Below are 27,985 nucleotides of genomic sequence, written 5' to 3' on the forward strand. Positions count from 1 at the left end.
TCCCACAATTTTTTTTTTTTTAAGAGAGAATGCCTTCAAATAGATAATCAAATGTTGGCTGACAAAATTGACACAATACAACCAGGTTTTTCCTGGTGCTGATGTGGTAGAGTGAGCAGAGCCAGGTGTGTGGTTTTTCCTGGCGCTGATAGTGAGCAGAGCTTGGCTCAGCTTAGCTCGTGTCTACAAGGCAGAGATGGCTTTGGCAGCGACCCTCCTCCCCTGCGGCAGCGTCAGGTCGGTGATGGCCAGCACCACTCTAGGCTTGGCCAGAGCAGGCAGCTTCACCAGCTCCGACACCTGAATGCAGAGGTACACAGATAATGGACAGATACGTTACACTGCAATTCATTACATGATAAGGAGGGCTTTTTTTGGCCTCCTTGATATGATCTTTAAGGGTATTTGGTCCCTATGGGGACAATTTTATTGAAGTATGAAATAACACATTTGCACTGAATATTGCAAAAATAAATACTCAATTTGTACCACGATGATTTGATTTGTTTCATTTGTTCATTTCCCACTGCTGGAAAATGGTGACTTCCAGAAGAGGATAGCGCCATTTCCCCCTCTCCAGTCTTCCTATTAGCCTGCCGGTCATTATATTTGAGTTGTTGATGCAGCAGTTTGTCTGGGCTGGGCATTTTCTTCTCTGCTTCAGGCTGCGTGCTCGGCTGTTTATTGATCAAAAACTGCTGCATTTCCCTCGCCCATAAAGAGGCCATAAGCTCCCACAAATCATCTACTGTCCTCTGGGGAACAGCAGTCGCATTCAAGTGGAATTAGGCAATGAAAAAATGTGAACAGAGTGAAGTGTTGGGGGCATTTTTGTTCGCTTACGGGCATTTTCGGAAATTCTCAAGGGTCCAAACATCTCATCCAAGAAGTGATTGGAAAGCCTTACTAACGAATGAGTAAGAGGACAGCCACGGCACGGTGCAAGCTCTCCCTCCCCTCCTTATCTCCACCTGTCCGTGCCTCCTACTCCCACCTAACTCCTACTCACAACTCACCATAGTGAAGGGCATGAACTGCAGGATGCTTCCGCGACTCCCCTGCTCCAGGCACTCCACACACTCCTCCATGAAGCTCTGTACAAACTGGGTGTGAGGCCCCGCCATCTTGGAGCCCAGGATGGAAGAGATGAGGAGGAACAGGTTGGCTGAGGAGACGGGAACAGACAATTTGGATTGTCAAGGCTAGACGAATCATACTCTCGACGAATCATCTAATAATAATCCAATTAATCTTTTCTCATTTTACAAAGCAGGCGGCTGATTATTGTGAAGGTCAGTTGAGACTTGACCACATGATCCAAGCAAAGACATATTTTGGTAATGACTACAAATAAAGGGTCCATTCTAAAGGCCATAATATCCACTATGGGAAACATTAGCTAATGCTCATTGTTAAAAAATAATCTAAATTGTCCAAATTGGTGATTTCACTAAGATATGTTTGTACAGTATGTGAAGGACTAACCTTTCAATAGTGAGGTTAAGTTTCATGCAGTCAGAGCAGTTGATTTCATTAAAAGATGTTTGTACAGTATGTGAAGGACTAACCTTTCAATAGTGAGGTTAAGTTTCATGCAGTCAGATTTCACTAAAATATGTTTGTACAGTATGTGAAGGAGTAAACTTTCAATAGTGAGGTTAAGTTTCATGCAGTCAGAGCAGTTGTCAGATGTTTCAAGTCAACTCCACTAATATTGCCAACTCACTGCATGCCAGATAGATGATGATGCAATAACTGTTGTGAAACAGTTGTTTCTGCAGGCTTAATAATAATAATTAATAGAACAATCACTTCTAAGAGACACAGGGTGTGTCAGAGAGTGCTTTATAGATTTGGGGATCATAGGAAATACATTTATTTCATCATTCATATTTTTAGTTGTTCAATAAATGCAACATTCCATTAAAGTTCTACTCACAAGGTCAAAAGTTAAATTTTTGCATGTCTGCTTATGACAAAACAAAATGTTTATAGTTATGTATATGACAAGGTAAATACAAATGTATTCCTGTTAATTCCATATATTCTTGTTCATTTGCATGGAAAGTTTCCAACTTTGAATATTGGGAACACACGCAAACAAAAAGGGGGAGAAAAAGGTAAAAATTCCCAAGCTCAACTTCCCATGGAAATGTTCCACTCCTTTGCAACCTTAGTTAGTGTGTGTAAGTGAGAGTGGATAGGATAGCAAAGAGTTCCTACCCAGGACTCGGTTAAGAGGGTCCCTCATGTTGACAGTGTGCGGGAGGCACTGGGAGGCAGACAGGGAACTGCTCATGGATCGGTCTCCTGTGGAAGAAGACAGGAGTTGAGAAACAGAGGAAGGGTCTCTGAAGGCATCACAGCAGAAACAGAGGAAGGGTCTCTGAAGGCATCACAGCACACATGACTGATGTTCACCCTGCCAGCCATCTGAGGCCTTCCACTACAATCTACTGGATTTGTCATTTCAGTCAAATATAAAGTCAAAAGTGGAAGCTAAGCATTTTTCCTTCAAGTGTTCTGAAGACGCCTTACGCAATGTACAAATTCATAAAATGTTAAGTCAAGACAAGTCAAGTTTATTTATATAGCCCTAATTCACAAGCATGTCTCAGAGGGCTTCACAGAGAATATGTCTAGCTAATTCTAGCTGACACAACAGTAGCAAATTACAGAATAAAGATAACACTTTGAACAATTGATAGAGAAATATAGAAATATAGGATAGAGCAGAGGAGAGAGCAGGAGAAGGGAGGAGAGCAGGGGGAATGTGAGAGAGTGATGGGGTGGGGAGGGAATGGGAAATGTTGGAGAGTATAGGAGGTGGGGAAGGAGCAAGAGGAGAGAACAGGAGAGGGGAAGGGGGGGAAGCAGGGGGGTGTGGGGGAGAAGAGAGCAGGGGGGGGGGGGGGGGAGGTGGGGAGTGAATGGGAAATGTGGGGGAGGAGAGAGCGTATGGAAGAGTATGGGAGTATAGAGTATGGGAGACTATATGGAGAGAACAGGGAAAGGAGGGCTAGCTGACACAACAGTTGCCACGCAGCAGCCGAGCTGTGTACGTGAGCGCATGCAGCGGGCGAGCTGCAGGGCGGGCAAGGCCGTATAGCGGCCAAGCGCACACGCACGCGTACACAGATTTCATTTTTTTTATATATCCAAGCAAAAGCTTACTCTTCTCTACATAACGATTTTTTTTAACGATCACAAATAATTGTAAAAATCAATCAAATCTATGGTTAATGATGCCACAAAAACTAAGGTGGCTTGTGTGGTTTTGACAAAGAAACCTAAATAGGCAGCAAAAAAAAAAGTAATGGAAAATGACTGGTTTGTCAAAACAAAACTTTCTTAGTTTCTGTCTCACTATTACACCAAGAAAAAGAACAAAAGCTCATTCATGTTTTCCAGAGTAAGGCAACACACGGATCTTGGCTCGGTCTGGGGATTGATCCTGTCCAGGCCTTGATTGCTCAAACAGAAAACAAGTGAAAATCATTCAGCCGCGCTGATTAGAAAAGAGGATTTAAATGAAGTTAGGGCGGGGGGATACAAAAAGAAACACCACAAGCCCTGTTGTTATCCCTCCTGTTGCTGATCACTCAATTATTAGCAGCAGAAATGTGTGACTAGGCACTACAGCACTCAAGTTAGAACCTGCCTACAAGCAAGATCGCAAAAGATAATTCATTCTATGTCGGCGATGGTACATTTCTAAGGCTTGTCTGAGCTTATTTATGCCTTTCTAGATTGTCTTAAGAGTACTTGCAAGCACCAACGTGCCACCAACCTGCTGGTAACAGGACCTTAGGACAATTTCATTTGTCAACTCAGGGAAATTTGAATGGAGTCAAGAACAACTGACAAACTGAAAGGTCACAGGCTGCATAACTTAAAAAGACAGAGTTGTGGACTGACCTGGACTAGACAGGCCTACAGTGTGGACTGACCTGGACTAGACAGGGCTACAGTGTGGACTGACCTGGACTAGACAGGGCTACAGGCTCGTCCTCGTTGGAGCTGAGCAGGCGCATGAGTTTAGACGGTTGAGTGTCATCCAAAGGGAAGAGGCTGCTGTAGTCCTGTGACCAACCAGAGAGACATGTTAAGACTACAATTCCTGGGACTGGGTATTATTGAACAATTATATCCATCAGTATCGTACAGATTTTTGGCATCAGTATACATTTGAATGCCTCAAGAGGTAGTCCAAAAACAGAAAGCATTAAGAGGTATTCGAAAGCTTCAATATGTTGGATTTTTCTAGTGACTGGGTATCAATTGAGTAATGCGATCCAAACACATCAATTCCCAGCCATAATAATACCCAAACAAAATATGTGTGTGTTACCTCAATATCCTCACGCTGCCTTTTGCGCTGGCGAGTCGAGGGCTGGCCTTTGTGGTGAGACGAGTATGAGCTGAGCGCGCACCACACAGACAACCTGAAGAGTCACCAGAACAACAACTTAACGCCAGCTGCATCAAAACCCACCACCACCATCATCACCAAAGCATTAGGATTCTCTCTTACTGGGCCAGTGCCTTGCCAGGTGGATCTGCCAGGCTTTGCCAGTGGGCGGAGTCTGTGAGCAGGTTGGGCAGTATGGTGCCCAGCAGGGTGAGGGTGATCTGCTGAGTGTCCAGGCAGAAGATGCTGTAGAGCAGCTCCACCACCCGAGTGGCCCACTCCTGCCTGGTCTCCTTCAGCAGCTCCTGATGGAGACGACAAGGTGCTGTGTTTACCTCGGGCTATTAGCCTATTTCACATCCCACCCAAATCAGCCATTTTGTGTCTAAAAGGCAGGAAGTAAAACAAAGAAGATCCAGTTTGCTGTTCATCTGCTGCAGGGAAACATACAATTTATATGAGTGCATGCCGTCTAATTTTTATATCGTGTTACTTCCTGCATTTTAGACACAAAATGGTTGATTTGAGTGGGATATGAAATAGGCGTATTGGCCACACTGTAAGCTGTTTACATGAACCTCTGATACCCCAACGAGATACGTCCAGCTACCCTCTTTGACCGAGCAATAGTTCAAATCAACGTTATTCATATCGTGCATTTCATCCGCGTTAAAGTTCAATGTGCTTTTCATAATAGAGGAACACAGTGCCCCTTAAAACTAAACCTTGGGTTAACTTATTGCAAACCAACAAAGAAAAAATGCTTATGGGGCGTCCGGGTAGTGTAGCGGTAGATTATCTGCCTACCAACGCGAGGAGCGCAGGTTCACATCCTCGTGTTACCTCCAGCTTGGTCGGGCGTCCATACAGGCATGATTGGCTGGTGTCTGCGGGTGGGAAGCCAGAATGAGGGTATTTGTCCTGGTCGCTGCACTAGCGCCTCCTCTGGTCAGTCGGGGCACCTGTTCGGGGGGACGGGAACTAGTGGGAATAGCGTGATCATCCCATGTGCTACGTCCTACCAGTGAAGCTCCCCGCTGTCAGGTGAAAAGAAGCAGCTGGCAACTACCCATTGGAGCAAGCGTGGTGTTAGTCTCGGCTCTCCTCAGATCGGCAGAGGGTGGAGCAGCGACCGGGGCAGCAGGGGGGAACTGGCCAAGTACAATTGGGGAGAAAAATGGGGCGGAAATCGGAAAAAAGAAAAAGAAAGCTTATTTATTGAGCATTTCCAAAAGCTAGGTGTTCCCAAACTTTTGACAGGCAGTGTACCTACAATTTAATTAAACTGGGAGGATCTGAAGCTACCACTTGTTTATTAGCCTAGCTACGTCCTGGGCCTCAACCTATCTACCCTCAATTCTGGTCCACCCACCTTGACTAAGTTGTTAGTGAACCAGAAGACCCCTCCCATGTGCAGGAGGCTCTCAAACAGATGCAGAGCCTGGCTGTCCACCCAGCCTTTGCGCAGCACTGTCTGAAACTGCTTGCTGAGGGCCTCGTGGATGGGCTCCTTGGACGGCAGCAGGTTGCGGTAGGGGATAGGTTCCTGGCCCTCCACCGGGGGCCGCAGCAAGCAGCCCGTCTGTTGGAAGACGTCGGCACACATGTGCTCCAGGATGGAACTCATGATCACCACTCTGGATAGAGGAGGCGAACGGACATAGAGAGTTAATCCACATAACAATGGACTGTTAAGGAGAGAGGGGTTACAAGGGTTAATCTGTATCTGATCATGGGTTTAGGTGACTGAGATTTAGTCCATAGTCAATAAAAGGTTAAGGCAACTGCTAAGTGTTCTGATTGACAGTTAAGAGTGCAATAATACACTGATTGACAGTTAAGAGTGCAATAATACAGAGCATCATAAAGCTGCCTTCACATGATAAGTCATCTTCTCTTCTCTCACCGCAAGATAGAGCAGAGGTCACTGGTAACTAAGCAGTGTAGGAAATGAGCCAGGGGCCAAAATGCCCCCAAGAAATCTCAGAATGCCCCTAAAAACCGTGATGAAGGGGCAAAAAATGCCCCCAAGATTTGGATCATTTTATTTATATTCAATTCATTTTATGTCCATTTCCATCTCTAACACACACACTCAGCACCTGCCAGCTGTTTAGAAGATGATGAAGAACACACACACACACACACACACACACACACACACACACACACACACACACACACACACACACACAACAGCAGTGTTGTTCACACACACACACACACACACACACACACACACACACACACACACACACACACACACACACACACACACACACACACACACACACACAACAGCAGTGTTGTTCACACACACACACACACACACACACACACACACACACACACACACACACACACAGCATTCACACACACACACACACACACACACACACACACACACACACACACACACACACAGCACTGTTGTTCACAGACACACACACACACACACACACACACACACACACACACACACACAAACAGCACTGTTGTTCACACAGACACAGACACACACACTCACTCACTCACTCACACAAACAGCACTGTTGTTCACTCACACACACACACACACACACACACACACACACACACACACTCACACAAACAGCACTGTTGTTCACACAGACAGACAGACACACACACACACACACACACACACACACACTCACATAAACAAACAAACAGCACTGTTGTTCACAGACACGCTACACTTTAGCAACTTCAGGGTTGCCACTGTTTTGTAATGATACATTTCAAGCAGTTTTCAAGCAATAAAGCCTGGGGGAAAAAAGAGATGAAAATAAAAATGTCTCCACTGCAGGTCACCATACCAAATATGCGACCAGCCGCATATTTGAGCTAAGAACGCCTATGAGAGAGCACAACAGCCAATGGCAGCTCAGCGATCAGCAAATCCGTATCCTTGTAGCCTATGCGGAAGTGATACTGTAGATAGGAAGAAAGTGTATCAAGCTTGGCCGAGCACCAAGGAAGAAAGTGTATCAAGCTTGGCCCAGCAGCACTACTGATGACATAACAATGGTATCATAGGTGCATTTAGAGATGACAGAGTGCACGGGGTTCAAACTCAGAGATTCTGGTAGGCTAAATCCAACCACTTCTAAGGACCTCATTAGGGGTGGGAATCGTGGAGTAACTCACGATATGGTATATGATACGATATGAAACGATATGGTCACGATACTTGGCCCTCGATAACGATATTATCACGATACAGCGATTCTGCGATAATCGATATATTGGAAGAAATTTAACCTACGATACATCACGATATCTGTGTAACTGAAGAGAAAAAAATACCCCTAAAAGGCAAGAAGCAGGTATTATGTATTTATTAGCAGAATTGACATGAACTCTCTCAGAGTTCACTCACTCACTCATACCATTTTCGATACCACGGAGGAAAAGTTACACATTAAGTCTTTTTATTATTATTATTAAAACAAGAAAACCTATATAACCTACCTACCTATAATTTCTAAAAGTAGATATTAATGATCAAACATTTCCATTCATGTAGCCTACAGTATTTATGTTTTTGTTTCAACTACAAGCATAAATAAACGTCAACTTGAAACTATGTTTCAACTACCACACACGGCATAATATTTTAGCCTGTTTATTATTATTATTATTATTATTATTATTATTTTTAAATAAACATATCGATACTTGGTGCCAGTGTATCGATAACGTATCGCAAGTGGAAATATCGCGATACCGTGAGTATCGATATTTTGTCCCACCCCTAGACCTCATTATAAATGGAAGTATTTTCAGATCCCCCCCCCTTAAATCCAAGCACTTTCAAGTACTTTCCAGACCCGTGCCAACCCTGAACTTTATGCACTAATTACTATTTTTCTAAGTGCCCCCGGAATTTTGTAAATGCCCCCATTTTTTAGACAGTGGGGCAAAAGATGCACTCAAAAATATTTGTTACATTTCCTACACTGGCGGTAAGTCGGTCAAAGTTGAAACAATTTGAACTTTGACCCCAGGGCAAGGTGGCAAATTCAAGTGGTGGGCGTCGCCAAGGGAAAACAATGAGACAGCGGGCGCACAGCTGTTTTACCGCGGATCGTGTGTGTGCGTGTGTGTGTGTGTGTGTGTGTGTGTGCATGCGTGCGTGTGTGTGTGTGTGCGTGTGTGTGTGTGTGTGTGTGTGTGTGTGTGGGGGGGGGGCTTACGAGTGAGTTAATTTGCAAGAAACTAAGAAAAATGCAGAGGATGACATGATGAATTCCTGTAGGAATGTGCTACAATCAATGTACAAGGTCAGAAAGGAGCTGTAACGAGGAGTCATGATAGGTGAGTTTCATGGAAACCTTTACAACAATAACTAATGAATGTCACAACATCATCATCATAAAAGGGACTGGGTCAATTTTGCACAAACATGAATCTGGCGAAAAAAGGCATTTTTGTTGAGTGGTACATGTATATGTGCTGAAGGTGTTTTGTACCGTTCGTTGTAAAACTGCAGTGTGTTCTCGCCGTACAGCGGGGTCACAAGCTGCCGGATCATGGTCTGAGGCTTCTCCCTTTCGTCCCGCCCCAGCATCCTGACATGGGCCACTAGCCAGGCCACGGCACAGATGCCCATGCTGCACACTTTGCCCTTGATGTTGTCTGTGATCTTCTACAGAAAAGCAGAGGGAGAGAGTGACGGAAAGACACATTTGACTAGAAAGAAAAGAGGAAGGACGCAGCGGGGCGCAAACGGGGGGTTTCTCCCTTCCGGGTTAACCCGTTTGCGTGTGAGTGGAACAGAGAAGTCAGTTGACTAAATATACACAACTTTGGGATGTCACCTCTGTTGCAAGCTACACCGCTACTCCTCACTTTCCACAGAAGACGTCATATTGACTTGTGCGATGAGTCAGATGCATAAGAAGGAAAGGGGAGGGAACATTGCAGCGAATAGGGTGACAGTCACAGCTCTGACGAGTGTGACGAGAGCCGTTTCCTAGAAAAGGATATACTCAGGACTAAGGAAATACGGACAGAAAGGAGAATGGATATACCTGAACTGCCTCCACAGAGAGCACGCCGTTCTCCCACGCGTTGAGGACTTCCAAGATGGCCGCCGGCGTGCTGAGGCAGATTTCATGCCATTTCATCGAACTGAGACACAAAGCAACAAGTCAAAATGTCAGGATGACAACAGGGGGTCAAAGATCAAATTTGAAAAAAAGGCTTGCCAGGCCATGTTATTCTCCAATCACTGATCAACATAATAACATTCGCTCGTCACGGTGAACTTTCAACTCCGGACTTGTCTGCCACTCACACTAGCTTCATCTCAGAGGACTTGTTTTGTCTGCCACTCACACTAGCTTCATCTCAGAGGAGTTGTTGAGCAGGGCCACCAGGCTCTCCACCTTGCCAGACTCGGGTCTGAAGCAGGGGTGGTCTGGGTTGAGAGTCTTGCCCTCCACTGGCATACAGGTCTGCAGCCAGGTCTCAAAGAAGGGCGTCTCCCCTGAACCTCCTGAAGGACTGGCGTCTGACAGGATCACCTGTAGAGGGGAGACACACAAGCAGGTATATGTCTCTGGGCTGAACCCACCAATAGGAGCCTAGTGGTTAATTTGTAATGTCCCTTAAATAAACAATATGAATAAATCAAACTTGAGGTCAGCTCTAGATGCATCTTCTGTGTGCACGATACAAAGTAAATCCTAAAATGAGCCTCTCTGGACATCTTGTGGCCTTGCACTGAAAAAGCAGGCTGAACTGTTGTAATACTGTGCACCCTGACCAGTGTTGGGCAAGTTACTTTCAAAATGTAATATACTACATATTACTAGTTACTTTCATTTGAAAGTAATAAGTTACTTTACAATATTACTGTCTGTGTAGAATAACTCGTTACTTATTACACTACTTTTGCATTACTTTTACCAAAACAACAGCAGCAACAGAATGACATCGCTGCCCCGGAACCATCCCGAAAAATAATTTCAACTGCCTTGAAGTCAATGTAAACAATCCAAAATTCTAAATGTTATTCTTTTCCTTTGTGATTATCATCTATAGTGGTTATTTGCATAAATAGAGATGGGAATAGATTAATTTTTTTAATCTAGATTAATCCTGGTCATTAATCTAGATTAATCTAGATTAAAATGGGTCATTTGAAGTCTGTCGAAGCCATTCAAAATATGTGTGTGCAACATAAATAATGACTAGAAGTAAGTCCTTGTGAACAGGTTTCTGTTTATTCGGTTGTTCGGGTGAGACTCCCCCTGTATAAATAAAGGTAAAAAAATAAAAAATAAAATAAAATAAAAAATAGATTAAATAGATTAACGGCGATCATTTTTTTATCGCGCGTTAAGAGTCTTGCGTTAACGCAGCCGTTAATGGCGTTAACTATCCCATCTCTAACAGTTTGATTAGGAAATTATCTTTTTTAAATAGGCCTATGTGCTTTGATTAAAAAAGAAATTAACTCAATTTGTAACTTGAGTTACTTGACAAAGTAACTGGTATAATATTACTGAAATCCTATAAGTAATAAGTTATATTACTGAGTTACTGCCAAAAGTAATATATTACATGTAATATGTTACTTTTGTAATGAGTTACCCCCAACACTGACCCTGACAAGCTAGCGCTGTCATACACTGACCTCGGAGCCGTACGTCTTAGCATGAGGACGCTAGCGCTGTCATAGAGGCAAAGTGGAACGTCACTTCCTGCTTCAGCACTGTACCAGAGATTTCCATCCGCCATTTATTTTCCCATAGACATTTAGTAAAATGCTTATGAAAATAGTTTTACTTGTTCAAACCAAACGGTACAGATATATTTAGATACAGGTTTATTTTAGTTTTGGTCCAAGTGAAATGTTCTATGGTCTCTCCCGATTCTAAATATAGCTGAACCTTTTGGTTTGACCTTGAAAAACTATTTTTATGAGCATTTTACAAAATGTCTATGGGGAAATAAATTGTGGAAGAAAATCTCTGGTACAGTGCTGAAGCAGGAAGTGACGTTCACTTTGCTTCCCTATACACTGACCTCGGAGCCGTACGTCTGCACCACATGGCACAGCATGAGGAAGGAAATGTCGAAGAGCAGGGCGCGCACTGATTCACCGCTGATGTGTTTGGGAAACTCGTTGAGCCTGTAACAACAAGAAAGAAAAACAGCGAGGAGACAGCTTGTAAAAAATAAAAAATAAATTACCCTTCTGAGGTCGTTTTCCAATGGGGCCCAAAAATATCTGCCAACATTTGAAATAAACACTGTTATGATTCTAAGAATCGTGAATAGGATGACTAAGATGACTGGGGTGTAATGGAATTTGCTTTGCAATTCTCATGTAACTTGCAACAGGGTTCCCATGCTCACTTGCGCATCAAACTCAAGGACTTCTCAATTACTTTCAGTTACTATGATTGCTTTCTCGCTTCTCTTTTTAGGTCTGTAGGAAACAGCCACGTCTCTGGATAGAGCCCTACAAATCGTAAATCTATCAATTATTTTCATTCTTGGTTTCTTCTCTACTTTGTATTTCCTAATGTCTCCAATGGCTTTTTAGAATAATGTGAAGTATATACTAAATTGGGTAATCTATATGCGTGTAATTATCATCCAAATTGTTGGAGCCAGATATTCCCCTGGGACCACACTGTTACCTAAGGTCTGATTATATTATATTTACCCATTCACACAGTAAGTGGTTGAATAATGTCAAATCCAACGCATTATTCTAAAACAGAGGTTTTCAAAGTGGGAGGCAGGCATCCCCAGGGAGGCTCCAAGCAGTTTCAGGGAAGGCTCAGTGAATGGAAGTGGGGGGGGGCAACCATTACATTAGTTATTAAAAGGAGATCTCGTAGAATGGCCTAAATGTGTGTGAATTGGCTAAAGGGATAGTTCAGACTTCAGAGATACAGTAGTTTTGGGTAATTTGACAGTTTTTCCACTTTCATAGAGTCAGAACAAGTACGTATATGCCCGCAGACAGACCTTTTTTTTTATGTATTTGGTGTAGTCTGAAGTGTGTCCAACAGCAATATCAGGCTATCTTGGCACACTTGTGGGATCAAATAACATAATCATGATTGGTCACATAGGCATCCAGGAAGTGAGCGAGGGAGGCTCCTTTTTCCAAGCTTTGTTTGGGAGGAGGCCCACAGTCTCAGACTTTGAAAGCCCCTGTTCCAAAACATTATCATGACATAGGCTATTTACAAAAGTAGTTGAGGGAGGTATCCTCATGTGTTTCTCTGACTTATCATGGGTGTCGCCTGTCTCCACAACAAAGAAATGTAGGCAAAATCACCGGAACCGCCCCTTAGTATCTTTTGACACTGCAAAACCCCGCTATGGAAATGTGGAAAAAAGCAATCAATCTCAGATGATCTCACTTGATGAACTTCCGAGCAAACGATTTGAGCTTCCCGGTGGCAGCTGCAGCCGCCAGGAGAAGATCCAGGCTCTTCCCAGACAACATGTGGCCCAGGACCCCCAACAGGCCCTCGGGGGACTTGGAGTGGTCTGCATCTACCGTCTGATGGAGAAGAAGAGAGGAGTGAGATGACATTTCACTTCGCTCTTCTGTACCTGGATGTGATCCAACTTCATCAGTAAAAATCTTTTTCCACAAATCACCTCTGTTCTTTATTGATCACTGCCTCATCAGTAAAAGATGTATGACTGTGAAAATTGAATTAGCTCAATATCTTTCCAGTTAGTTATGGCCTTCCAGATGAATTTATATCTGTGACTGAGTGGCAGTATCATCCAAGGAATGAACAGCATATAGTTTCATTTTATCGATTTCGTTATATATTTTATAAGGCCCCTTTTTGCCCTACCTGCACAAATTACTTGTATTTTTTTATGAGATTTCAAGGACATTTCTGCACCCTAATCACAAGCATCCCTGCATCAGCACTGCAACACACTCTAACGGTGAAAACACACCACACGTGACTCCTGCACGTAAGCTGAGCGGCGCGACCATTCGCGACCTTGTGCGCAGCCAGTTTTTATTAGGACACCATGTTAACAGATCTGTCAGTCCACACCGAATTGCGCGCAGCGCGCAGCTCAGCTCAGCGGAGACGCTCAGGGCGCGCAAGATAGCCTGGATTTCTATTTTCCTTCGCGGCCGTCTGCGCCCGTGAGCGACTCTGTCAAGCAGAACAGATCAGATCAGGGCAGACAGGAACTTTGACATTCGTCAAATAAAACCAATTTCAAAGTGAAATAATGTTTATTTACGTTGTTGATTGCCCCTTTGGAAGTGTGGAAAGAGAGAAACAGCAGTTGGAGAGGGGGAGCAGCTTCTAGGGGCTCGTTGCCTGCGGAGCAACAAGTAGAGAGCTAGGACTCGCCTTCTCTCTACAACAGCACGCACTGGGAAAACGGGAGTAGAGACTTAATATGATGCAATTGCATTTTATAACGCCGAAGGTAGCCATTAACAGTTATCCCAAACATATTACTTTGTATATTTATGTCGTTATTTACTACCCATGATAACGAAGACAGTAGATCTGGGGCAAAATATATAGCGGACGAGCAGAGCGCGCAAAGTGAGCTGCGCTCTCTGTGTGGACACTTTAAGCGACTTCTGCGCGGAGGTGCGCTGCGCAGCGCATGCGCGCAAGTTCCACGTACCGGTGTGTCCCCGCCGTAAGAATACATGGTGTAGATCCAGTTCAAGGTGCTCTACCTTGAGGATGTTGGTGACAGTGGGCTCGGCTCTCAGGATGAGACCCGGGTTCGGCTGGATGTTGGCATTATCTGCGGTCTTCAACCTTGGGGCGTACTCCCTGCCCTCAGCCCCGAAGAAAACGTTCAACAGGAGTGGGATAGAGAGGAAGAGGGGGGGAGGCAAAGGATGGAGTGTGTGTGTGTGTGTGTGTGTGTGTGTGTGTGTGTGTGTGTGCGCGTGCGTGCGTGTGCGTGAATTTGTGAATTTGACAAGAATGGAAATTCGTCCACGGTGAACACAAGAGAGTTCAGGGTACAAAGGAGAAAGAGACAGGATGAAGGGGGTTAGTGCTGGACTTAAGATACGCTTGATTCCTGAAACGTCATGCATGACATGTCTTCAGAGTGGAGGGGAAGCCGTACCGTTTAGAGGTGAGGTTGGCTGTGTTGGAGTCAGACAGCAGCCCCAGCTTATTACACTCCTGTAGCAGCATGCTGAGACAGTCACAACTATGAAAAGAAAGAGGGGGGAAAATACCATCAATTTCACGCTGTTGTTATTAGCAGGTTGTAATCGTTTATCGTCTTATAGATGGTATGCACCGATGTCACTTTCCCACCGGAACACGCCCCCTCAGTCAGGACTGAGTCCCGCAATATACGGCTGCCTTTAGTCACTTCCTGTATCTATGTCACGTGGGTTTTGCCCATGGTTTGCCATTGCCACGCCCCCTTAAGGCGCCTTCACATGATAAGAGGTCTGCACTTTTCTCACCGAGAGGTAGAGCTTCACAACCCGGCCGCCGGCTCTGCTCTGTCGGTGTTGCCTCTCTCTGGCACTACGTCCCATACAGCGGCTTCTTCTCCTCTGATTGGTTGCGCTCATGACAGGTCAGCGTTGAGATATTTTGAACTTTGAGTGCAGCGCAAGGTGGCAAAATCGAGCTGTGCGTGATGCCAAGGGTAGCAGCGCTGCCACCTAGTGGAGAAGTGCCGCACTCCCCCATAGGAAAACAACGGCACAGCAGGGGGGATTTAGGAGACTTTCTCCAGGTCCTGGGTCTATTGGAGTCAATGTGAGATGTGAATGTGATCTCAGATTATGACAGATTCTTGTGCCCCATAACCATCAAAGTAAATATTGGGCACATTTTCCACAAGTCACATATCTTCTGAACATTGTGACACTAAAACGGCATTTTTCAGACAGACAGATCAGGAGAAGATTATCTTTGTTCAAGACCTGTCTCTGTCTCAGCAACACACTCTCACGAGATTTTGGTAAGCAAATATCTTAGTTACAAGTAGAGGCTTAGGGATAGAAAAAAAAAATCTTGAATCAAGGGGAGAGGTGACCACGCCCATTTAGGAGACCGGCAGCGTACCATTTCTTACTATTGGAGGAGCCTGGGAATGCACCATCTCTATATTATTGAAAAGTCTCTGGTAGTGAAAAACACATTAAACACACTTTATGGTACGCGCTCTACCAGGTGAGCCACCGGGAGTGGGGTTTGAACCTGTGAACCTACAGCCACAGGACCATCTGTCACTTCAACCATTTACCTCCACAGATATCACAGGTAATAATGGCGATTCTGGCAAGTTTTTTTTTTGCAGCAGCAGCAGCAGCACTTACTTGCATCTCTGGTCAGCCTTGTCCAGCAGTGGCGTGAGCTTCAGTAAGTACTCAAAGGCACTGTTCACATCCTCTGTGAAGTCCTGGAAAAGGCATTTGCCATATTTAAAATTGACAATGACGGTTAATCACATTACAGGACAAAACAAACACCTGTTGTTGCCATTTTTAGACCGTGTCTGCTTGCCGTTATTAATTGGCCGTCAAGTGACGGTCTGTTTTGCTGTGTGAAAGACACCATTGAGTCAAGCAGTTTACCTGTCCTCTGTCTCCCTGAGGATACTTCTTTAGTCTGAGCAGAACCTGTGGGATCTAAGAGAAAGAGACAATAATAATAAAATAATTGTAAACATTAAAAATAATAATAATAATGCACTCCCCCCCACTCTCCTTGACCACAATGACCACATTTACATGCACACACAAAATTGTAACGTGTTTAAGACAACAATGCAAGTAAGGTGTGGCCCATGTATATAGGTATGTCGCTCACAAACACAATCCTGGCAATAAACACATGTAAACTGGGTTATTAGGAATGTGGTCACTTAATCGTACTATTGGACAATTGGTAATACAGGAGTCACATATTGTGTGCATGTTAATGTAGCCAAAGTTGCAAAGTGCAGTCAAGTAAAAAGGAACAAGGACAAACATCACAAATCAGGTATAACAAAGGCAATAAATACACTACTGCACTACTGGCTCAAGACAGGACAAGACTATTCAATGGAATATTATTTTACAAATATAAATATAAATGAAAAAGCGAATGAATTCATAAGCTTGAAAGTCCACTCAACAGTTCAGCATTGAGTACACCATCAGATGAAAGTAGTATGTAGCAAGTACGGAAGACACTGTGGCAGATCACCAGTAGCCATGAAGGCCAGTGCTCAACATCAGTGAGACAGACCTTGAGGAAAGTGAAGGCAGTCCATTTGAGCTCCTCTGTGCCCTCTGGTGACTCAATGAGGCCAGTGAAGCAGGCCTTCCAGATCTCCAGCACAAAGAGAGGAGCAGGAATACGCTGTGGAGGACAGACAATTTCAAAGTACTGATGCTTAAAAAAAAACATGAAAAGAATGGAAGAACTATTGACTACCACCACCTTATATTTCGTAGTAGGGTAGGGGTAAAAAAGAGGAAAAAATTATTTGAAACCAAAACTTTATCCAATGCAATCTTCGAAAGGTGGTTTCAATAACAGCTTTGACATTAGAGGCTGAAACATACTTCTGTGTCCGCCTCGACTTGGAGCCTTGCCCGTGGCAGCTGGTCCTATATACTCCAACGTCAGCTTGACGAGGGGTCGCAGGGGAGTCCCCAGCAAAATTAGTCAATTGTGTGATTTCACTAGGATTTCAATGACTAGAAGTTAGCCCAAGGAGAGAATGTAGTGCATATACTTGGTAATAGCTTTCACTATCTCCTGTTATCTCCCCATCTATATTATATTATACTTGCACTGTTCGCGTCATTTGTGTCGAGTCACGTTTTCGAGGAGCTGCACGCACGCAGGCTCGCCGGCCGCGGCGCACCCCTCGGCGCATTTGGCGAGGCGTGCGCCGCCAAAGTATGTAAAGCCTTGAAGACTTCTCAGACTGTAGCCAAAATGTTCACCTGCATTCTCTTGATCATCATCAGCTGCTCCACCAGAGGTTGTGTCTCCCCTGTCAAATTCATGGTCCCCTCCAGCATGATGAAGGCATGCACTGATGGGAAGGAGGAGTGGAGCGGTGGGTCAGACTGCTCTGACAGCATCAGGGGAATACTGAAGGAAGAGTAGAAGAGTTGGCACTGGGCACATAATAAATACAATGTCAAGTTCAGGTGGAACAAAACAAAATGTGTTGGTGACATCACTAATGACATCACAATTGCTCGAGTGACATCACTGATGACATCACTGGTGACGTCACAATTGCTCACATAGACCGAGTGACAGGGCATGAGGGACAGAATGTAGGGAAACAGTGTATGGATAAATCCAGAAGGAGCTGGTAATGCAGCATAAAGGATGCCAACTGCCATAAAACACCACAGAAGAAGATTTGATTCATAAAACACCAAAGAAGAAGAATTTGACTTTATTTATTTGACGTTAAGTTAAAAACACAAGAACAACATCAAGGATCAACACAATAAAGTCATAGACAAGAAATCGGCTCGAGGATGAAGGATAGCGACACCGGCCTGTGGCTTCATAATAAACTAGGATCTACCGACGAATTCTGGGCACCTTCCAGTATTGCTTCTGTCCTCACCGTTTCAGTAATCGACAACATACGGTTGTGTTTTTCAAGTTTGTCGCCTCCGGTGAAGCTGAAACTCTTGCTCGGGATGTTGCATCTTCCTCGGCGGACTGTTGATGAGATGAAGGAGGCCCTGTCGGAAATCATCCAGTTGGCTACGGTGGATAGGGAGCCCTGGGTGCTGATGGTAGCTGTCATCCTGAAGTCCTTCCCAGACACGGGCTCCCTCAATCTGGACCTGGGGGAGCAGAATCCAAATGTGCAGGACATCCTCGTGGAGCTCCGACAGAAAGTGAGCGAGTGTGAAGCGTCTGCAATGCTGCCGCTGGAGTGTCAGTACCTGAACAACAGCGCCCTGACCACCCTGGTGGGACCCCTCACGCCGCCCGTCAAACACTTCCAGCTTAGGAGGAAGTGCAAGAGCGCCACCCTCAGGGCAGAGCTGCTACAGAAATCCACAGAGACAACCCAACAGCTGAAAAAGACAGCAGGAGTGCCTTTTCCCGCCAAAGGGAGAGGTTTGGTCAAAAAGATCGACACCGCTAAACCTCTCAAGAGGATTCTCAAGGCCCCGTTCCGCAGCCCCACCACCCCCAGCGTGTTCGGCCCTCCCAGTAACCGCACACCCATCCAACCCCCCGGGGCCAGGACGGCCGTGTGCAAAGAGAGGGGGGTCAAGTTGTTGGACATCTCAGAGCTGGACATGTTCGGAGCCGGCAGAGAGGCTAAGAGGAGAAGAAAGACTTTGGAAACGGAGGCTGCTGGAGAGGAAGCAGCCAAAGAAGCTGCTGTCGTGGAGAACGCCACACCCGACTACACTGCTGGCCTCGTCTCAGAGTCTGCACAGAAACTGGGGCCGTTGAACAACGAGAGCGCCCGCCCATCAACCAGCTACCTACCGGCCATGCCCAGCATGGTGCCCCCCTCCTCCTACATTCTCAGCTCAGAGGCGAACGCAGGCGGTTCAGGTCGGGACATGCTGCAGTCAGGCCCTCAGCCAGAGGAGTCGGCCATGGCGAACGGCGGCTCCAGCGCCACCTTTCCGGGTGGGAAACCGAGGACACCCATGTACAACGCCAGCACTACAGCCAGCCCCACCTCCCCCACCTCCCCAAGCACGCTAGCCTCCACGCCCCCCAGCAACGGGGCCCTGGCCTGCCAGCCCGAGACCCCCGCCCCCACACCACCGCAGCCCCAGCCCAAAAAGAACCTGTCGCTCACGAGAGACCAGATGTACGCGGCACAGGAGATGTTCAAGACAGCCAACAAGGTCACCAGGCCAGAGAAGGCCCTCATCCTGGGCTTCCTGGCTGGATCCAGAGAGAACCCGTGCCCGGAGCAGGGGGATGTCATCCAGATCAAGCTGAGCGTACACACGGAGGTCGTGCCCAAGGCGGACGGCACCGGCAGCACCAGCATGCTGGTGGACACCGTGTTGGAAATTAACTACTCCACAGGACAGTGGACCCGCCTGAAGAAATACAAGCCCATCACCAACACGTCCCGAGTTGGCATGAGTTCGGGCACACCCCAAGAAAAGTGCACCCATGGCACATCCTCTCCAGCATCTCCCCATGGCACATCCTCTCAAGGCCGTGGCACATCCTCTCCAGCGTCTCCAACCTTCTAGTGAAACACATGAGTTTGGTCAAATCCAAAACAAGCACGAATTTGCAATAACTGCGAGCAGATATGCAATAGAGCACAACAGTCACATGACTGTGACCTGACATGTAAATAAACAACAAACAAACAAAACAATGTCTCCCAGGTCTAAAAGATAATTCCCCATTCATTTTCTCCATATGACATTTCGAAAAATCCTTATATAATGCCTGGAACCAAGCCAATCCTGACCTACTGAATCGTGAGTGACTAATCTAATCCCCCCCATCCCGGGGATTGAACTGACGAACTTCCAGTCACAAGCTTGCTTCTCTAACCTTTAGGCCACCACTGCCTCTGTTCGATCTACCTCCAACCATCTTTTGTCAGCTTGGCGTCGGGGAAACAGCAGCTCTCTATCTGCCGTCCTGCCGGTCCCTTTCAGAACCATCCTGTCCTCATAGACGGAGACGGTGCCGAAAGCGCCGCTCTCCGAGGGAGTCTCAATGACGGCCTCTAAGGTGAGGTGGTGCACTCCCGAGTCTTTGTCCCGGTGGTATCCGCCGTCGTGGTCGTGTCCAGCCATGAAACACACCACGCTGCTGTGGGAGCGCAGCACGGCCAGGAGCTCCTCAAAGTTCCAGGCCAGGCACCCCAGCTGGGTGGAGCTGGGGTGAACAGGGAGGTGACTGACAATGGTGACTCGTTCCATTTTCTCGTCAGCCTGGGACAGAACAGCAACCAGCCAATCCAGCTGCTCCTTACTGAACCCGCCGTTGAACTTGACAAACCTCTGCTCTAGACCCTCAGACACTGGAGGACAGTTGAGATCATCATTGCTGTTGTGTTCCCTTAACAGATTGAGGGCAGCGGTGTATTTCTCACTGGACCCCTCTCTGCCCAGCATGCTCACATCATAGGCATCCAGCAGGACAAATCTGAAGCCCGGGGCCGGGCTGAAGTGGTAGGCGTAAATATCAGCAGCACTGGGCGCCCCCTGGCTGTCAGAGGAGGATGTGCTGCTGTTGAGCTTTGAATGCAACAGTGTGCTCCTGCTGAAATTACAAAACTCGTGGTTGCCCCACACATGGTGGACCTTGGCACTGGGGCCGGAGTTGAACTCTCTCAACACAGTGTCCAGTGCTCGGTCTGAGGCATCGTGCCTTTTATTGAAGCCGTCGATAATGTCTCCCAGCTGGAGGGTGAATGCAGGCTTGACGGGTGACTGGGACCAGCTCTCCTGAGCGTTTCTCAGCAGCTGGAGACTGCTTCTGTAGTACCGTCTCCTCGTCCGAAGAAAGTTAAAGCCGTCGTCGATGTCAGCGTATTGTATGTCAGCTATCACACCGAACGTAAACACTGGCATCTGGTCGTCCATTCTCGATGGTTTCTTACAAATATTGATATCAGTAGTGTGTATTTAGTCTATTTACTGAACAGGTTGGCTATACAGGAAAAGCTAACCAAGTACCGGTGGCTTCTCAACCTCCTCACAATGTGCAGTTGGTCACAATGTCTTCACTCACTGATGACATCACAATTGCTCAACTGACATCACTGATGACATCACATGTTGTCAGTGAGTCAGCTTCCTTCCTTCACATAATTCCTTGATGTCACTCGAGCATTTCGGATACTTGCTCAGGGTTGTCAGTCAGCTTCCTTCCTTCAGACATAGCCAGATGTAGGCTGGCAGCCAGCTGTCTGGCAAAAAGTAGCCTATTTAAAAGTACTCAAGTAAAAGTACATTTAAGTTACTTTAAAAATGTTTTATATTAGAAGGGGCTTGTTAGCATCAGATACCTATACATTGATGGCCAATTTGCATCCTTTGATCGTCTGAAGAGGACATTTGAGTTGCCCGAAACGCATCTTTACAAATACATACAAATTAGACATTATGTTCCATCCAAGATTCATGACTTTGAAGTCCTCCCGGATGAACATGCTTTTTTCGATGTTTTGTTAAGCCCTCCTCACTCCAAGCATCTTATCTCTAGGTTTGTGTGTTTGTTTGATGGCCGCATCAGGGCACCCACTATGAGGATTAGAGAGGCATGGCAGGAGGAACTCGGTGTCGATCCATCTGAAATTATATGGGACAGGAGTTTGTCTATCGTCCAACTCTGCTCAATTAACAGCAGACACCAGCTGATTCAATTTAAAGTTGCTCACCGTCTTCATTACTCCAGGCACAGGTTGCACAAGATTTATCCTTCTGTCTCACCCCTATGTGATAGGTGTCGGGTCTCAGAGGGCACACTTTCTTATGCTTTTTGGTTCTGCCCCTCACTATCTGGATTCTGGGCCAAACTATTTGACTGGTACTCCAAGTCCTACAAAATACCTCTACAGCCGGAGGCAGAACTCGCCATCTTCGGCTGCTCAGAGTCCTCTCTGAACTTCCCTACAGCTGTGCAACAATCTCTGACACTGGGGACAACTGTTGCCCAAATACTTATTCTGAAGGAATGGAAGTCCTCCTCTTCACCTTCTTTTCAGGTGTGGCTGATGGACATGATTTCTGTCATACAGATGGAGAGACTCAGGTCCCTGAGAACCAACTCGTTCAAAAGGTTCTCAACTGTCTGGGACCCGTTTTTGGCCTACTTTGACGAGGTTAAGAATAAGTGACTGAGGTTAGAGGTGGTGTCTCGTGGACCTTTTGGGTGGGATCTCATGCGCATTGTCTCTTGCAAGCACATAAGCACCTTGTGCGGCTGATGGCACCAAGTCGTAATGATGATGATGTCGATCATGTATTTTTTTCTTTCTTTTCCTGTGTCTGAGCTGTTTGTCTTGTTTGTATGTTCTATAAAAATTGAAAATAAAATATGAAAAAAAAGTTTTATATTTTAATTATTTTACCCTAATACATTTCACACATTCAGCACATGTTACCAGTGTTACCTAAGCTGTCCCTGTCTTGTCTTTCTTACTGAACAGCTCGTTCAGATGCAGCAGGGATGCTGTTTGGCGATTCTCTCCTTTGCCAGACGAGCTAGAGCTGCTAGCAGCAGCAATATCACAATCACATACATCCATTTTGCGATGGGGATCATTACAATTTGATCTTCTAAACCTGTCTAATTAAATTGGCCAGTCTTCAGCGTGATTTAATTGAATTGGCCACTGCACTAACGAGCCAACAGTTTGGGCGCCCTAAATGTGGAAGTGATTCTGGACCATGTCCTCTCACCGAGCAGTCCCAACGCTACCGTGCTGTTTTCATAGTGCGGTGTGCAAAACAAAAATCTGAATTTACTCATTTACTCAGTGTACATTTAAAAGTACTCAAGTAGAATATCTAACTCAAGTTAGAGTAAAAGTATAGCATCATAAAAATACTTAAAAAGTACAAATCCTCAAAAAAACTACTCAAGTACTTGTACTTGAGTAGTTTTCACCTCTCACCCTAGTTTCTAGTAATACATAATGAGGAATATGATGTGGGAATCCTCACCCCTTCACTAAAGAGACGTTCTCCTCCAGTTTAGTTCTCAGTGTCTGATTAGATACACTGCCAACGCTTTCTGTCACTTTGAGAATTGCTTGCTCCACGTTGCTCCAGGAACCTGCAGGGGAAGCAAGAACAGTGTCAGACTTCCATCTCTCTTAACACACATGCACAATAGGCTTTGACCAATATGGATTTTTTTAAAGGCTGATAGTGATATTTTTTTTGTATTGAAGCTGCCAATAGCCGATATTCAATATTGAAATTTTGGGAGGGGGGAATATGCCAAAAAAGTATGAACTCCCTAATGGAAATCTTTTAGCATTAGCAGCTATATGAGGCATGAGGCAGGGAGATCCACCCTGCCTGGTGGATCTTGAAAATTGTCGCACTTGAAAATGAGATCCAGGTCTCAAGGTGATTCACCTGTATAAATAAAGGTTAAATAAAAAATAAAAAATAAAATAAATAATTCACCCAATCAAATGGCAAGGAAACTCTGGGATACATTAGTGGCGTTTTTCAACCAGCTTTGTATCACTACAAAATCAGTAGTATATCAGGAACCTGTAAACACGTTTGCAGTTATTCAGTTAGTTTGACAGTTATTGTCTTGATGGTTGATTTGAGTTCAGTTGTGGAAAACTGATGTTTTTCATGCACAAATGACATTAGTGGTCCACAACTCAACTCGAATCAACTCTAAATAATAGTCATACTAAATGAATGACTGTAAAACTGTTAACAGTTTTCTGATATACTACTGATTTTGTAATGCTACAAAGCTGGTTGAAAAACAGTGGAGTGTTTCTTTAAGACCGAAGTCACAAAAAACACAATTCAACATTTACCTAAATAAAATGGGTAAGGAAAAGAAAATGTTTTACAGGCTTAAAGGTTTTACAGGCTGTCTTTATGTAGCTGTGGTCAGAGATTAACCTCTATAGCATTGACTGGCCGATATCTGATATTTAATAAAAAAGAATAATATTGGCCTGCAATATCAGCAAACCGTAGCATTGTTCTAGTGTGTGAAACACAATACCATGTATGCGCACACACACACACACACACACACGCGCACACACACACACACACACACACACACACACACACACACACACACACACACACACACACAAAACCCTGTTACCTTGCTCCTCCAGCCTGGCGATGTGCACCAGTGCTCTGTTCTTGGGGCTGTTCATCAGGGTGTTGAGCCGCTCCTGGCAGGCCCTCAGACTGGCCTCTGTGCTGGGGGAAGGGCCCAGCTCCCTCAGCCTCTCACAGTACCAGGCGCAGCCCTGCAGCAGCCACACCACCACGCCCAGCACGGCCCGGCACAGTCCCATGCACTCCTCCGCCTTGCCATGGCAGCTACAGGGTTAGAGATTGTTAGTTTAGCTCGTATAGCAGGCTTAGGCTATAATGCCAATAATGAGAAGAAGAAACTTCATTTAACAGCTTTTCAAAAACAAAAGTCTACAAAGCACTTTTAAGGACATGTGGAAAACCAACAAGTGGAAAAGAGAAAATGTCATATAAAATTCTCTAATCCAATGATTCCCAAAGTGTGGGCTGTGGCAGTACTGCAGGTGGGTCGCGAGTGGTCTGCCAACACTTTTCGTAGGAAATCAAACGGCTGTAGCGGGCTCATTTTTAAAGCTAGAGTGAAGTTGAACCATGTGATGCTTGCTAGCTTGTCGGGAAGGGAGCTAAATAACGGTCCAAAGGTAGACTACATTATTTGCGAGGGAAAACTATTTCAAAGGGGTCCCTTGACCTCTCACCTCAAGATATCTGAATGGAAATGGGTTCAATGGGGACTTTACAGATAAGGTAGCATTTTTCACAGCCTAATGTTGGCAGGTAGCAGGTATGGCAGGTAGCCTATGTAGAAAGTAGCTACTCAAGTGAGTACCTGATCTTCGCCTAATGTCAATTTATGGGCCTGTGAGAGTGGCCGCAATGATCCCACAGAAAAACAGTAATGTTGTCTCAACAAGTGTTATGCATGCAAACTTATGATGAGTAAAGGGGTGGGAGAAAATATTGTAAATCTGGCTTTTGGGTATTTCGCCTCAATTTTTGTATGTGGATGGATTATTAATTCGCCGTGGGCCCAAATTCACACGCTACATTTATGAAATAAAAAAAGATATCGGGAAATATTTAATCTTAGTCTTATGTGTTGAACAGAGTTGTGATTAAAGAGTGAGGTGGGCCCTGGAAGAATTTCAGATTCCAAAGTGGGCAGCGACATTCTTCAGTTTGGGAACCCCCGCTCTAATCACTTCGTCAATGGATTGCAAGAACTGATTTAAAGTTTTACGAGATGTGATTTAAGATTTATGCGCTGTGTCTATATTTAGGCATGTTCACCACATGCTTTAAATATATATAGGGCATGGAAGTTTAGTACCAATATTAATATTTATGCAATTTATGTGTTTCTGTTATTAGGCATGGTTTTTATTTCTGCAAGGTTGCTGTACCTGGTTGATAATATTAAGTGATGTTTCGCATAATATCTAAGGGGCAAAGCATTCATTTCACAGTTGGATACAGTATTCGAAAATTAGAATAATTTAATGACATTTAATCATTAAAATGAGGATAAAAGTGATTTGGATAAATTAAACGTTGGTAAACTTTTTCAGTACACTTGTACATTACTTCTGTATTAAATTGTGATCCTAAATATCCAAGAAGCTCCCTTTTTTCTCTTTAAGATAAATTGAACGCACCTGAGACGATGGCAGAACATATCCATTATCTCCAGCAGGGCCTTGACACACAGCTCCCGAGAAAAATCATCAAACTACAGGAAAAGAGACCATTTATTGAAAATTCTGCAGCTCATATTTTAAAGAAAGCACACTCATGAGCATATTATTACCTTACTGATGGCTGTGAGGACACTGGAGTAAGACACCATCTACAGAGAGAGAGAGAGAGAGAGAGAGAGAGAGAGAGGATGCTTTAACACAAGTCATGGCATCAGATTCCATAACACGTGCACTTAATCATTGTTTGACACATTGTAAACAAACAGGATTGCAAAACTTTCACAAGGGGCTTCTTCTCACCTGGGAACTTATGGCATATTTGAGGTAGGAGAGGATCAGAGGGTTAGGAGAGGGGCCGATCAATGCCTGCTCCATAAGAGCCTCTGCAATACACAAACAACACACAGCATGAACATCAACCTGACTGATCAAAAGGTAACTGACCAGATCTGGAATTAAGCCATTTTTAGCACAAGGCCACTTTGGCCTTTGATAAATATGGTACAAATTTATTGGGGCATCGCAGCCAAAATGTAGGGCGCCAAGGCCAAAACCAATGGTTATTAAAATCGTCCTCAACAAAATACATATTTTAATAGAGTGCCAAAGTCACACGCTCTTCTGCATTCAGCATACACACCAAGGGATTTCATTTTTCATCTACATTTCATAATATGCTTATAAAAATAGTTTTACTTGGTCAAACCAAGCGATTCAGCTATATTTACAATCAGGAGAGATCATAACCCCCCCCCCCTCCCCATTTTAGTTTTTAGAGTGAAATGTTATATGGTCTCTCCTGATTCTAAATATAAAGCTGACTCATTTGGTTTGACCAAGTACAACTATATTTATAAGCATTTTATGGCATGTAGATGGAAAAATGAAAGGAGGATGAAATCCCTTGGTGCGCATGCTGAACGCAGAAGAGGGCGTGACTTTGGCACTCTATAGAGAAATGAAGTACTGCAGTGTGATACAGCTCATAATGTAAGATGCCTCAGAGTGCAGTGCAAAGTTAGTTATATGTTCAATAACACATGATAACAAAGTATAACAGGTTATTTTCTGTAGCTACAAATTACTGATGTCCTCTAAATGCCTCACAGCGTCTGCCTATCGGTAGATGCTACAAATTACAGAGGTTCCCTAAAATGCCTCTGCAGGCTACTGCTGTGTTTTTGTTTGCTTGATGTAGCTTTAAATGAGGAAATCCACAACTTTCTTTGAAGGGCACAGCAGCTAGTTCAATACAGGGCATGCCAAACTGGCCGTGTGGATAGAAGGGGCATTACGGCCACACTCCAGGGCATCCTGATGTCAAACCATTACATGCTGTCTCTTCTCTGACCTGACAGGTTAAGATAGTCCCATGTCCCATGATAGTCCCATAAGATATTCCCAAAGTTTTTCTTGATGTTGATAGCCCACTGAAAGTCACTCCATCTCTCCTTCCAAGCCTGAAGAATGGCTTGTTTCAAATTGACCACCTTCATCCTGGTAGGAGAAACACACACACATGCACACGCACACACCAGCGCGCGCACACACACACACACACACACACACACACACACACACACACACACACACACACACACACAAACGCACACGCACACGCACACACGCGCGCGCGCGCACACACACACACGCACACACACACACACACACACACACACACACACACACACACACACACACACACACACACACACACACACACACACACACACACACACACACACACACACACACACACACACGAATCCTTTACAAGCTAACTTATTGCACAAAGCCATTATTTCGCCGTAACTTTCTAACTTAAACTAACGTTACTCATTAGCTATAGCTGGCTAACGTTAGCTGGAAATGGTGACAGACAGTTAGCTAGCATTTAGCTGCCGATGCCATTCATGGATTTACTAACGTTAAATTAGCTAAGTATAGTGCAAAAACAGATTAATGAGACTGTAATAAAACAAAATAAAATCAATGTATGTATCATCAAGGCTGCTACTTACCTGACGCCTGCAGTATTTCAAAATTGGACAAATATTTGTTTACAGATTTTCTGGTTTACAATGCAAGTAGCGCCATCTTTGTTTTAAATCTCGTAAGCGCTGA

The 27,985-nt window shown here is 44.8% G+C and overlaps 1 protein-coding gene and 2 pseudogenes across 3 annotated transcripts; 1 reads left to right on the forward strand and 2 right to left on the reverse strand.

The window, feature by feature from the left end:
* Positions 1-22: 22 nt before the first annotated feature.
* Positions 23-27,957, reverse strand: med24 (mediator complex subunit 24). Its single transcript, XM_083634615.1, has 25 exons — positions 27,883-27,957; positions 27,213-27,358; positions 26,162-26,244; positions 25,972-26,010; positions 25,820-25,893; positions 24,226-24,449; positions 23,079-23,190; positions 17,379-17,529; positions 16,672-16,785; positions 16,014-16,067; positions 15,756-15,838; positions 14,540-14,626; positions 14,136-14,235; positions 12,823-12,965; positions 11,468-11,573; positions 9,773-9,960; positions 9,466-9,565; positions 8,905-9,080; positions 5,784-6,048; positions 4,535-4,716; positions 4,352-4,445; positions 3,983-4,082; positions 2,224-2,310; positions 1,017-1,165; positions 23-300 (listed from the first exon to the last, which is right to left on the reverse strand). The coding sequence occupies exons 2-25, from the start codon at positions 27,355-27,357 to the stop codon at positions 184-186; spliced, it is 2,973 nt and encodes a 990-aa protein (XP_083490741.1). The 5' UTR covers position 27,358; positions 27,883-27,957; the 3' UTR covers positions 23-183.
* LOC310774889 (negative elongation factor A pseudogene) lies at positions 17,931-19,640 on the forward strand (annotated as a pseudogene). The gene has a single exon. The product of its transcript is annotated as a negative elongation factor A pseudogene (transcript).
* Positions 19,956-20,993, reverse strand: LOC310774891 (manganese-dependent ADP-ribose/CDP-alcohol diphosphatase pseudogene; annotated as a pseudogene). Its single transcript has one exon. The product of its transcript is annotated as a manganese-dependent ADP-ribose/CDP-alcohol diphosphatase pseudogene (transcript).
* Positions 27,958-27,985: the final 28 nt, after the last annotated feature.

Source organism: Poromitra crassiceps (assembly GCF_964638095.1).
Source record: "Poromitra crassiceps genome assembly, chromosome: 4".
Classification (NCBI taxonomy): Eukaryota; Metazoa; Chordata; class Actinopteri; order Beryciformes; family Melamphaidae; genus Poromitra; species Poromitra crassiceps.